The 13,377-nt window shown below is 40.5% G+C and overlaps 1 protein-coding gene across 4 annotated transcripts in view; it reads left to right on the forward strand.

Moving 5' to 3' along the window:
* The window catches only part of Sass6 (SAS-6 centriolar assembly protein), a 35,128-nt gene that overhangs the window by 15,121 nt on the left and 6,630 nt on the right, over positions 1 to 13,377 (forward strand). For 2 of the 4 annotated variants that reach the window (XM_031375268.1, XM_031375270.1), the window contains exons 7-14: positions 436 to 555; positions 4,503 to 4,694; positions 9,009 to 9,203; positions 9,313 to 9,402; positions 9,479 to 9,658; positions 10,038 to 10,119; positions 10,822 to 10,961; positions 12,149 to 12,274. In XM_031375268.1, coding sequence (XP_031231128.1) covers positions 436 to 555; positions 4,503 to 4,694; positions 9,009 to 9,203; positions 9,313 to 9,402; positions 9,479 to 9,658; positions 10,038 to 10,119; positions 10,822 to 10,961; positions 12,149 to 12,274 — 1,125 coding nt within the window. Of the gene's footprint in view, positions 1 to 435; positions 556 to 4,502; positions 4,695 to 9,008; positions 9,204 to 9,309; positions 9,403 to 9,478; positions 9,659 to 10,037; positions 10,120 to 10,821; positions 10,962 to 12,148; positions 12,275 to 13,377 lie in introns of all 4 variants that reach the window. The other 2 variants (XM_031375267.1, XM_031375269.1) reach the window with 1 other exon arrangement.

Here is a 13,377-nt window from a genome sequence, read left to right on the forward strand (position 1 = left end):
TAATCCTTTGAATGGGCTTAGCATGGTTTGGGCCATACCCACTACACCTTTGCCCTTCACCTAAGCAACATGGCTGTAGGCAGAAAATATTCCTGCACAATATGGTCCCTGGGGGGACATACTTCGGTGCTTAAGTATAAGAAATAAACTTAGGAGCGACTTAATATACCCAGTCTCTTAATGTCAGAGAAGAGGATCTGGTGCTGCAGAGCTCGATGAAGTTAAAAGTTCAGGTTCCACCTGTGGGCCATTGCAGCTCTAGAACTGTTCTAGTCTCATCTTGATGTCCTGCATCCATCTGTGGGGAAAGCTTCGAGTGTGTGCTATAGAGGTGAAAGTTCCTTTGTGGTATCCTTGTTAAGCATTTTGTGTTCTAATCTGAGTGTAGCATATTCCAGAGACTGTCCTAATGTGTTGCACCGACCTCTGATACAGACGTTATCAGAAAAAATGCAAGAATTAGATAAGCTTCGGAGTGAATGGGCCTCGCACACAGCCTCGCTGACGAATAAGCATTCTCAGGAGTTAACAACTGAGAAGGAAAAGGCCTTGCAGGTAAGAATGGCCCTCATGCACCTAACCCTCAAGAGCCTGGGGGCCCCAGGGAGTTTACAGGTCAGGTGGGGTGGGGATATCCTTGTGGGAGGTGGGTGGGGGATGTTGGGGGGGTTGGGAGGGTATGCAATGTAGAATCATCGGAGGTGGATGGCGGAGGGGATAAAATCTTTAGTGTAAAAATAAAAGAAAGAAAGAATAATAACTGAAAAAAAAACCACTAAAGGCAATTGGAAAATGTCATTTTTAAAATTATTCTTCGTTATTCCATTAATTATAAAAACAATACATGCTTGCTTTAAAAATTTTCAAATATCTAACAAGTACATAAAATCAAAATGAAAAGCTTATTTTTCAGTCTTACTACTCAAAGATTATGTAGTCGGCCTTGACATTTTTTCCTAATTAGTATTTTTTTTAAACTCATTCACTTTACATCCCACTCACTGCCCCCCTCCCACAATCCTTTCCCATGCCCCATTCCCTTCTCCTCTGAGCAAGTGAGGGCTCCCGGGGTGTCCCCCCACCCTAGCACACCAAGACTCCTGCAGGGCTAGGTGCATCCTCTCCCACTGAGGCCAGACAAGGCAGCCCAGCTAGAAGAACAGATCCCACAGACAGTCAACAGCTTTTGAGAAAGCCCCCACTCCGCTCCAGTTGTTCGGAATCCACATGAAAGAAAACCAAGCTGTACATCTGTTAATATGTGCAGGGAGGCCTATAGTCTGGGCAGGTTGTTCTGCTCTGTTTCCTAGCCGTCAGCCCTCCATGGTTAGCCTGGTGGTTGTCCTCCCTTAAGGTCATCATATTGATGCTCAATTCAGTGTAGATAACTTGATATAGTTTTGTAGACTTTTCTCTGTGAGTATAAGTGATATGCAATTTAAAAATAATTTACTTAACTGTTTTTCCTTTTTTTTCTTTCTTTTCTTTTCTTTTCTTTTCTTTTTTTTTTTTTTTTTTTTTTTTTTGAGACAGGGTTTCTCTGTATAGTCTTGGCTGTCCTGGAACTCACTTTGTAGAGCAGGGTAGCCTCGAACTCAGAAATCTGCCTGCCTCTGCTGGGATTAAAGGTGTGCGCCACCACCGCCTGGCTAAATAATTTGTTTATGAATTTGTAGCAAAGTAAATTGCAATTATAGATGTTCATTTGGGATTTATCCTAATAAAATTTTATTAGATATATTATAACTTTTTAAAAAACTTAACATAAGATACTATTCTATATCAGTTCAAATTTTTTTTTTTTTTGATGCTACATAGCTGTTATTTGTCATTCAGATACAACTTAGATTAACTTTTTGCCAAACTGGTGGCTTTGAAATTTTGGTTACTGTGAGCCAAACATCATAGTGCAGTGAGCTTTCTGTTTACAATGTGACACATCCATATAAAATTTTCTCAATATACTTGTCACCTAAAAAGGTTATGTGACATGGGAACCCCAAAGGTTCTTGTTTCCCTGTGTTCCTATTGATCATCTTCGTATTTGCCATCTGACAGGCACTAAAGGGATGCTTGCACAGCTCCTCTAAGATCTTTGTGTGAAGCTAAGCCTCTTCTCAAGTGACTTTTTGCCATTTTTATTTCCTCTATGGATTAGCTTTCATTTTTACTCCACTTGCTGTTTTGTAGAGAGATGTCATTTACCCTCTATTTTATAGCTTTAATAATAAATTTTAAAGCACTCAATACTACCTAGCTATTTGCTGTTCAGGGTATAACTGGATGTTTGTTTGATGGTTTGTTCGAGACAGGGTTTCTTTGTGTGGCTACCTCTGCTGTCATGGAGCTTACTCTGTAGACCTCAAACTTAGAGACCTGCCTGCCTCAGCCTCCTGAGTGTCAGGCTTAAAGGCATGTGCTACCTCCAAACTCCATAACTGGGTTTTTAAAATTAGCATAACTTTCACTTAAATTAGAATTTAGAATATCGTGTCACCCTTTAAGGCTTAGTTACGTGCTTTCCAGTCTGGGTGCTATTCTTATGAAGACACCATGACCATGGCAATTCTTTTAAAGGAAAGCATTTAATTGGGACTGGCTTACCGTTCACAGGTTTAGTTTAGTTTATTATCAGCATGGTAGCATGAAGAAAGACATGCTGTGTACTGAGTCCTACATCTGGATATATAGGCAGCCGCAAGAGAAAGTGAACCAGTGACACATTTCTGCCAAAAGACCACACCTACTCCATAAGGCCACACCTACTCCATAAGGCCACACCTCTAATCCTTTCAAATCCTGCCACTCCTTATGAGCCTACGGAAGACATTTTCACTCAGACTGCCATATGAGATCACCTTTCTGACTGCTGCCATTATTTCTTGGTTTTGTTTGTTCAACATAAATAGCATGTCTCTGTATTATTTCCTTCTCCTAGCACCTTTGAAATTCAGTTGTATGGTTTCCTTTTATTATTGTACAGTGTTTTATTATATATCTAGACTGTGACTTACTGTTTTCCAATAGGAAAACAAATAATTTTGAAATAAATTTGAAACAATACAAAATAATTTGAATTATTTGTGATAATTATTTGTTGTTACATATTAAACTGATATGAGCAGCCTCCTCCGCTTCTTTTTGCTTAGGTGTATAGTTCCTGTTCTTGGGCACAGCTCACTGCTGAAGTGACTGGGTTCATACAGGCACATGTTCAGCTTTAGCAGGAACTGCCTGTTTTCCAGTGGAGGTTTACACTGCCGCTCTGGGTTTACAATACTATCACATAATAATGAGCATTTTTTTTTTAAAGATTTTTTTTTTAATTTATTTATTATATGTGAGTACAGTATAGCTGTCTTCAGACACACCAGAAGAAGGCATCAGATCTCATTACAGATGGTTGTGAGCCACCATGTGGTTGCTGGGATTTGAACTCAGGACCTTCGGAAGAGTAGTCTGTGCTCTTAACCGCTGAGCTATCTCTCCAGCCCGAGCATATTTTTGTATGCGTACTGACTAATGTGATTATGTAATGCCCATTCAACATGCTCATTGTTAAATTATCCCTATTACTATTTTTCTTAATTGCTTTTAGGAATTATTTGTATATTGTAAACATCATCTTTTGTCAGGTACTGGTATCACTTAGTATCTACAAGGAATAATTCCAGAGACTCTTTTAGGATACTGAAGTATACAGGGGTTGAAATGTCCCTTATTCAAAGCAGCATACTATATTTACATATAACTTGTGCTGTGCATATCTATACTTTGGACCATCTCTAGATTCTTTACAATGTCTAATATAATATATATGTTATGCAAACAGTTATTGTACAGTGTTGTTTAGGGAATAGTAGCAGAAAAATCTGTACATCACAATACAGATAAAACTACACGATACAAGAATGAGCCATTGGGTAAATGACACTCCAGCGATGAGTTCTGAATGACTGAGATCTATGGCAGAGGGCTATAGTGAGTGCTGCTGCATACTACCCCCAATCCCCCTTTGAAGCAGGGTCTCTGTGTAACTCTAGCTGTCCTGGCACTTGGATTCCCTGTCCTCTACCATCTGAGTGCTGGCATTACAGGAGTTCACCCCATACCTGGGTCCCTCCTTTTTTTTTTTTTAATCTACATTTTTATTAAACAATATTTGTGACTGAGGATTTTATATATTTTTACTCCTTCCAAGTAAGACTATCTACTTGTACACTCTGGTTATGCTAATTTTTAAGGCGGAGTCTTGTGTAGCTCAGGCTGGCCTCACTTGCTGTGTAGCAGAGAATGACCCTTGGGTTTACACCTTCTCAGTCTTGGAAATTACCTTTGTTTACCTTACTTGCTCTTTCATGAAATCTGTGATTGATACAGACCTTTTCTAAGCAGGGAAATCTGAAAACGATGAAGAAATTATGAGGAAGAAATTATGAGTCATTTTTTTCTGATCTTTATATTTCTGTTCTTTTTTTCTTTGACATCCTGTTCTATAACAGACACAAGTTCAGTACCAACAGCAGCATGAACAACAGAAAAAGGATCTGGAAGCCCTCCATCAACGAAATCTCCACCAGCTACAAAACAGATTGTCCGAGTTAGAGGCAGCTAATAAAGAGCTCACGGAGAGGAAGTATAAAGGAGACTCCACTGTCAGAGAGCTAAAAGCGAAGCTTGCTGGCGTGGAAGAGGTAGTAGGCGCCGGCTGCCGACGCCGGGTCACTTGGTTTTACTGTGGCTACCGTGCTGCTAAGTGGGTGCTCTTCCCTAGGATGTTCTGCACAGAACTTTTGGCACTACAATGATTATCTCACTGCAAGGAAGACAGGGAGTAGAAATGTGATGGCAGAGCTAACTGAGGACAGAATGGAGACAGACTCAGTACTTTAGTTTGGAGTTGGACTATTCACAGGAGCAGCCCTCAGATTCTTTCAGTTCCTTTTAATATTACTGCAGTGTCCGTGTTTCACAGTGCTCAGCGTTGACAAGTTTAGTCCAGCAGCTCTATGAAGTGGAGTGCCCAGTGAGAGCACTACTGCTAGACAGAAGTGTTGCTTACTGAGCATGTGCTAGGTAACGACAGATGCCGTGGAAGTGACTTCCAGAAATTAACCCTCTGTTTAGGTGCCACTCCTAACTTCACTGTAGAGATACTGAGGCCGCGGCACAAGCTCTGTTGTTAGTTGCTTGTTCCAGCCAGCCTGGGAAAGAGAGGATTGTAACCCGTCTGTTACTTGCCTGTCTTTCTTTCAAGCACACACAAATGTTTGTTTTGCCCTGGTGGGATTTAACCCAGGGCCTTCTGCGTACTTGGAAAGTGCTCTACAGTGAGCTTCAAACCTTGCACATCAGAGAAATGTAAACAGTGTTGGTGTTTGCCACAGCACATTTGTGGGTGTCTGGGCACTAATGATAGTCTCTATTAGAAGAAGGTATTTCCAGATTTACTTTGTGTTTTGAGGCAGGGTTTTCTGTGTCCCCAAGATTGGCTTCAGACTCCTGATCTCAAGCCGGCTTTACCTTACTTAGTGACTGGACCAGAGGTGTGTGCCACTATTTCTGATTTTTGTTTGTTTGCTTTGTTTTTTGAGATAGAGTTTCTGTGTATTCCTGGAAGTCCTGGAACACTGTAGACCAGGCTGGCTTTGAACTCAGAGATCTGCTTGCCTCTAACTCGCAAGTGTTGGGATTAAAGGTGTGTGGCACCATGCTTAGCTTGTTTCTGGTTGTTAAGATCTTTGTATTTAACAACAAAGATAGTCAACGTTCTATTTCATTATAATGATTATAAACTAAAGCTTATAGTTTTATGTGTAGATCCTTGAAACATTCTGAATCAAAAATAGATGTGTATGTGGATTTACATCCTATACCCTTCCAGTAGTCGTGCAGCATTTTTGACTTCACACTTGGTACATTGGTAGGCCAATGGCTTCATTATAATGCTATATGACTTCTTCTGTCTAAATCCCCAAACTAGCCAGTGGGTTAACAATCATGTTATGTTGTTTGTTTCTGTTTTGGGAGATTTTTCGAGACAGGGTTTCTCTGTGTAGCCCTGGCTGTCCTGGTACTCACTCTGTAGACCAGGCTGGCCTCGAACTCAGAAATCCACCTGCCTCTGCCTCCCAAGCACTGGGATTAAAGGCGTGTGCTACCACCGCCCGGTGGTTTTGGTTTTTCTAGTGAGAGTTTTCTGTGTAGCTCTGGCTGCCATGGAACTCTGTAGATAAGGCTGACCTCAAACTCAGAGATTCTCCTGTTTCTGCCTCTCAGGTGCAGGGATTAAAGGCTTGCGCCACTACCACCTGGCAATTATGTTTTTATATAACCTCATTGTGTTAGGTATCTTTGTACCAGTGACAAGATATTATATTAACAACTTAAGGAAGAGGCATTTATTTTGGCACACCACTTCAGAAGCTTCATTTTGGCTGTACACAGAATTCACTGCAGTGTGGTTGGGGCATTGGTAAAGGGGGCTGTTCATTTCACAGTGGATGGGAAGAGGTTGGGGGAACTTTGACAACACAGGGAATGCCATGACACATCTCTTGAAGACATGTTTCCTGTGACTCAACTTCCTTTGCTAAGCCCCACTTCTGTGTTTCCACAACCTCCCAATACTGTGCCTCCAGCTGGAGACCCAGCATGTGTGGACATTTCCTGCTTAAGCTGTCACTCCACATCATCTCTTCCAAGATTTGCAGAGCACCTCTGGAGAATAACTTGTGCCTGAGGAACTTTGCTTTATCACTGAGGGTTCAGTTTCATAACTATGTGAAGTTAAACTTTGTAGGCAGTAGTGTCCTAAAGTAGTCATCACTTATTGGATATTTCCTGTGTGCAGTCAGTGTCTTAGGCAGCTTACATAAGGATTTTTGAAATATTTGTGGGGATTGATATGTTAGATCACAGGTCTTTTCTACCAGATACCAGGCCATGAGTCTCTGCAACTCTATGTGGGACAAAATAAGTTTGTCATGCTGTCGTCTCGCAGACTTACCCACTTACAGCTTCAAGACAGGTTTATGATCCTCCCTAGTGCCTGTTTTCATGCCCCTTGGCACATAGGCCAGGCCAGACTGTATCACATACTGTGAAGGTTGCTCACCCCTTGACAACCATCAAGAGACAGAACCTGCTTTGCTCTTGGGAACTAAAGGGTCTGTCTCCTGCCCAGGTCCCTATCATGCTGTACCTGGCAGCCGTCTCTTCCCAGTCTGGCACCCTGTGGACTCCTACGCCTGCTCTCTCTCTTCAGGACCGACACTGTCTCCCAATAAAACAAGGGTGATCCCATGTTAGTTCCTTCCCAGGAACCTGCATTAAAGATTATTTAAAATTGACTTGTGTGCATGTGTTCTTAAAAATGAGTGAACATATGTCAAGACAACTTTATAAATGAGGACACTAAAAGAAATAAGTTTTCCATAGTTGCTTAGTACATATATTCTGATTTGAAGTCAAGTCTGTCTGAAACCAAGGTTTGCTCTGAAAACCATTGTTGGGCACTATAAAGTTATCTTAAATATTTTTTGTTAAAACAATTCCCCAGGTATTCCTTACTGGATTTCTAGTAGTTACAGTTGGATGCTGCTAACGTAGTGAGAAGTGATCGATTCTAGATTGTTTTGAGATCTATTTTTAGTTAACAGTTATTTGCTTTTTTTCCTTGCTTTAAATATAAACCAAAGTAAAATTCAGAAATGTTAATATATTATTGACATAGAAAATAATTTTAATATATTACAAGAAGTAGATAATAAAATTACACACTAGGGAGCTAGAGAGATAGGTCTGCAGTTAAGAGCATTTGTTGCTCTTGCAGAGGACCCAGGTTCTATTCCAGCACCCACATGGTGGCTCATAATCATCCACACCTACAGTTCCGATTTGCCGCCCTCTTCTGACCTTCTAAGCACCAGGCATGTATGTATTGCATATACACACATGCAAGAAAGACACTCATATACATAAAATAAAAAGAAATCTTATAGAAAAATTACATAGTATCAGCTCCCATTCTAAAAAAAACCATACGTAGGGCTGGAGAGATGGCTCAGCAATTAAGAGCACTGACTGCTCTTCCAGTGGTCCTGAGTTCAAATCCCAGCAACCACATGGTGGTTCATAACCACCTGTAATGAGATCTGATGCCCTTTTCTGGTGTATCTGAAGATAGCTACAGTGTACTTGTATATAATAAATAAATAAATAAATAAATAAATAAATAAATCTTTAAAAAAATACCTGAAAATACTAATCCTATAACCATAACTCCCACCCCTGGCTACTCTTAGATTCAGTTAGTAAGTTATAAAATTCTTATTATAAAATTTGAGAAGTTAATAGTAGTATTTTTTCATAAATCATAATTGTTTTGTCTTGGCATATTTGAATTAATAGTATATTTACAGTTGTATCCAGATCTATAACCTACATACATCACTGGAGAGATTTTCATGGCTTTTATAAAACATACTAGAACCTCACATTTAGTAAAAACTGTTTTTTTGAATTGAGATAAAAGATTTCTGTAGTTCAGGCTAACCCCAAGGTTATGATGATTCTGCCCAGCCCCTGAGCACCGTGAAGAGTGACACCACTGGCCTAGCCTTGAAGACATTTTTGTCTTTTAAGGCATCTTAGTTTTCTAGAAAGTTTTTTTTTTTTTTTAAGGTAATGAGGTTTCGTTTTGCTTTGTTTTTAAATTTTATGTATTATTTTTATGTATGGATGTCTTATCTATATGTGTGTCTTTACACCATGTGTGCACCTCATATCTGTAGAAGCCAGAAGAAGACATTAGATCTCCTAGGACTCAGTTATAGATGGTGTGAGCTGCCACGTGGGTGGTAGGAATCCTCGGGAAGGGCAGTTGGGGCTTTTATCCAATGAATCATCTCTTTGGCCCCAAGACACCTTAGTTTTAAATAACTCTCAACTGGCTCATTTATCTTTTACATGATGCATAATAATTCCTCCCCCCAACCAACCTGCAGGAGCTGCAGCGGGCCAAGCAAGAAGTCGTTTCTCTGAGAAGAGAGAACTGTACTCTGGATACTGAATGCCACGAGAAAGAAAAGCATATTAACCAGCTACAAACAAAAGTGGCCGTTTTAGAACAGGAGATCAAAGATAAAGACCAGCTTGTTCTGAGAACAAAAGAAGCATTCGATACTATCCAAGAGCAAAAGGTCTTTTGTAAAAGTTTAAAAATAAATAGATCACATTTCCTCCATGTACTGGTGATGCTTCCCATAAACAGACACAGTGTCTTACTTGTGTTTGTTTTTTTTCTAGCAGGTGGCTTTGGAAGAAAATGGTGAGAAAAATCAGATACAACTGGGAAAACTTGAAGCTACAGTAAAATCACTATCAGCAGAACTTCTAAAGGTTCGCTTTGAAATGTTTAGCCAAATACTAATGTTTCATTTCATCATATAAATATTCATATGAGTCTTTCTCATAGGCAAATGAGATTATCAAGAAATTACAAGGAGATCTTAAAACTCTGATGGGTAAATTGAAACTGAAGAATACAGTTACTATTCAGCAAGAAAAACTATTGGCTGAGAAAGAAGAAATGCTACAAAAGGAGCGAAAGGAATCGCAGGATGCTGGGCAGTCTCTTCGAGCCAAAGAGCAAGAGGTGGTCACTGCCCGTTCTGTGCTAGGACTGCTTTGTGCAGTTAGTGAGCTACCCCACATACACAGTGGAAGTTGACCTTGGTTGTATGAAGACAGTTGCTTTCTCCGTTTTTTCCCCCTTAAACCAAACCCCACTAGATTAGGTTGATGTTAATATCCTATTTTAGTTGCAAAGTTACTCATCAGTGCTCCAATACCATGGTTTTCCTATGTGCAGAGTGGGTAGGTATGTACACTTATAATTGACCATTTCATTACATAGTTAAATTGACTTCTTCATTCTCACTTAGCTGTACTAATAATCAGACATTGACTTAAGAATATACATTGTGTTAGTCTAACCTTTACTTCGACTTATTCTGATGATGATATTATTGCAGGTATGCAGATTACAAGAACAATTAGAAACTACAATTCAGAAACTCGAAGAAAGTAAACAACTTTTGAAAAATAATGAAAAATGTAAGTAATGTTATATTTTTCTGTAAAGAAGGCTTATAGTTTTGTTAACTTGATTTTTTTTATGCAGATTAGTAAAAACGCAGGTAAATGAAAATATTGTTCTATAAATAATTTCTGTTTTCAATTTGTTTTGTTGTTGTTGTTGTTTTTGAGTCAAGGTCTCCATGTGCAGCTCTCCTTGCTTCTTGCCTCCTGCGTACTGGAATTAAAGGCATGTAACACCATGCCTGGCAAGATTAAACTTTTAAGTGAATATTTTCTCAGTTCCAAGGCTTCAAATTGTGAACTTTATATGTCGGAAAGATACTGTTTAGAAGCAAAAACTGTCAGAGTTTGGGTTGTAGAAGTAAGTCCTTGGGAGAGCAATAGAGTAAGAAGTCCCATGTGGCTCTTGATAAAATTAGCATCTTTAAGTAGAAACGTGTATTCAAGCTTGCATTGTATGACCATGGTATAAAGCAGCTATAGAAACTGAATACTAGAGAAAACTTCTTATAGCTGGTATAATCTTGCACACTTGTGATTTGAGCCTTTGAGCAACTGAGGCAGAAACACCATTAATTATGGGCCTGCCTGAGCTACATTGAGACCTGTCTGGAAACAAAACAAAACAAAAACAAGGGGAAAAGACTACTTACAGTAAATTATTTGAACAATAAAAGCTAAAATGAAATTCTTTTGCTTTTTATTCCCCTGGTTAAGTAATCACATGGCTAAACAAAGAGCTAAATGAAAATCAGCTGGTAAGAAAGCAAGACACACTGGGCACCTCTGCCACCCCGCCCACACATTCTACTAGCAACACCACCATCGGAAGTGGGCTCTCTGCCAGTCGGAATGTGGTAAGCATGAGATGGCAGTGGTTCCTCAAGACCGACAGCCACTCAGTAGGGGGGGGTATACTGCCCTTGACTGCAGCCTAGACATGCATGTTCTTAATGGAGAGGCTGTACTTCAAGAGCACTCTTCATGTCTGTACATGATTGTGAGTACATGAATGTGTGTATATTCTCAGATGTGTGCAATTATAAAGTGTGAAGAGCATACTTTATAAGACTTTTCTTTAGAGCTCATTACTGAAACATAAAATACACTTGAACACACAGAGAGAGAAAAGTGCTGGGATTAAAGTCATGTGTGTGCCACCACTGCTTGGCTTTTTTGGGGGGGTTGGGGGGGTTGGTTTGTCTTTTCTTTATAGTAGTTCCAAACTTAAAGTCCAAATCTTGAATTTTCTCTGCTTCTGCTTTCTGCTGGGGTTGTTAGTTCTAGAGTCTGAGTGAGTATCATGAGATAGACATTTCAAGTTTTCCCCCCCAAGGAATGTGGGGAGATGACAGGCAGCTCCTTAGATCCAGGAGGTGGCCTGGCATTGTAGGATGGCAAGTCTGAGAGGGCTGTGCACTTGCTTATTATAGCCAAAGACCTAGGCTCTCCTCGTGAGCATAGCAATTACACAGAGTCTCATCTTCAGATGTGGTCTTGTGATGAATCAACATAAATACAAGAACACTCTTCAGTCATAGCTGAACACAGAAGTTTGCTAGGTTGCAGAAAGGGCCTAACAGCCTTCTGTCCTGGCTGACGCTCACAGCTCTAGTTCCTCTAACGAAGCATTTTTTACAGTGTGTCTAGTCCTGTTTTTACCCATCTGATAAAATTATTTTCTCTCTGAATGGCCTGTGGATGACTCTTCTCGCGCTCTTCCTCATACCTTGTTTGTCAGCAAGCTAGATAAGCCAAGGGCCTCGGTAGTCTTTGTTTTAGCCCCATTCATTGGCAAGCAAGCCCAGTAGCTTCTTTGACCTATACTTGCAAATCTAGTCTAGAAGCCCCTCCAGGTGGGCCAAAGAGATCCCATCCTTTGGTTATTAAAAAGCAGAATTTTGTGGCATCTTGCTAGAGAAAATTGGCCTCTGAGATATTGCTCTTAATTAGTAATTATGATTAGCAAACACTAATAGTCCAGCAAATACTGAAGGTTATAATTTAGAAATATTTCTCATCTTTTTTATATATTGCTTTTTAGGTGGATAGACTAAATTACCCAAGCTGTGGAATTGGCTATCCTGTCTCCTCTGCGTTCGCATTCCAGAATGCTTTTCCTCATGCAGTAGCTGCCAAAAACACCAGCCACCCAATCTCTGGACCAAAGGTAGCCAAGTGCTGGATGATGTATTAGATGAGTACTGACTGTGTGCTTAGAGGAAATGCATGCGCCAGATGTCTGCAGAATCCCTGCAGTTTGTAAACCTGGGCATCCATCTGCAGCACCCTGGCTCAGACCCACTCTCCTTGCCATCCCTACTCAGTGTTTTACTATGTTCACAGCTGAAGAGAGATTACTAACATCATAGACCGGAGTCATTTTTTACTCATGTTTGTAGGGCAGTCTTATGGCCAGCAAATTCCAAAGTAGAGATTTGGCCACGGTGCTCAAGTGGTACATGAGAAGCAATCCTCTCACACTTGACTTACTAGCAAATATTTTTTTGTATTCAGTTTATGTCTTGATCATTACTATTATAATTAATATTTGCATGCCTAGTTCCATGTTCTTAAATAGATGGGCAAATGGGCAGTCTCTGTTGTTTGTTTTGTCGTTTGGAGATGGGTCTTACTATGTTGTTCTGGGTGGCCATCTTCCTGCCTCTGTTCCCAAGTACCTAGAATTAGAAGGCCATGACACTGGCTTCAGGCTTCTGAGTCTGACTCTTTCTTTCTTTCTTTCTTTCTTTTTTTTTGGGGGCGGGGGGGGTTTGAGGCAAGGTTTCTCTGTATAGCCCTGGCAGTCTTGGAGCTCACTCTGTAGACCAGGCTGGCCTTGAACTCAGAAATCTGCCTGCCTCTGCCTCCCAAGTGCTGGGATTAAAGGCACGCGCCACCACTGCCCAGCCTGAGTCTGACTCTTAAATTATCGTTGATGTGTCTGTTGTCTCTCTCTGTATGTATATGTGTGTATGCATGCATATGCATGCATGCATGCGTGTGTGTGTGTGTGTGTGTGTGTGTGTGTGTGTGTGTATGCGTGTGTGTATTCATGTTTGTGCAAGCTTGTGCGTGCGTGTGATGGTGGGGCATTCAGAAGACAATTTGTGGAAATCAGTTCTCTCCATCTACTATTTAGTTTCCAGTGGTTGAGGTCAGGTTCTCAGGCTTGGTTGGCCACAGGTGCCTTTGTCCAATGTGCTGTCTCACTGCTCCCTGCCCCTCCTGTTTTCTTCTTAGAACCTCTTGTTTTATGATAGAGGAGGGGGG

Source organism: Mastomys coucha, unplaced genomic scaffold (assembly GCF_008632895.1).
Source record: "Mastomys coucha isolate ucsf_1 unplaced genomic scaffold, UCSF_Mcou_1 pScaffold16, whole genome shotgun sequence".
Taxonomy (NCBI): domain Eukaryota; kingdom Metazoa; phylum Chordata; class Mammalia; order Rodentia; family Muridae; genus Mastomys; species Mastomys coucha.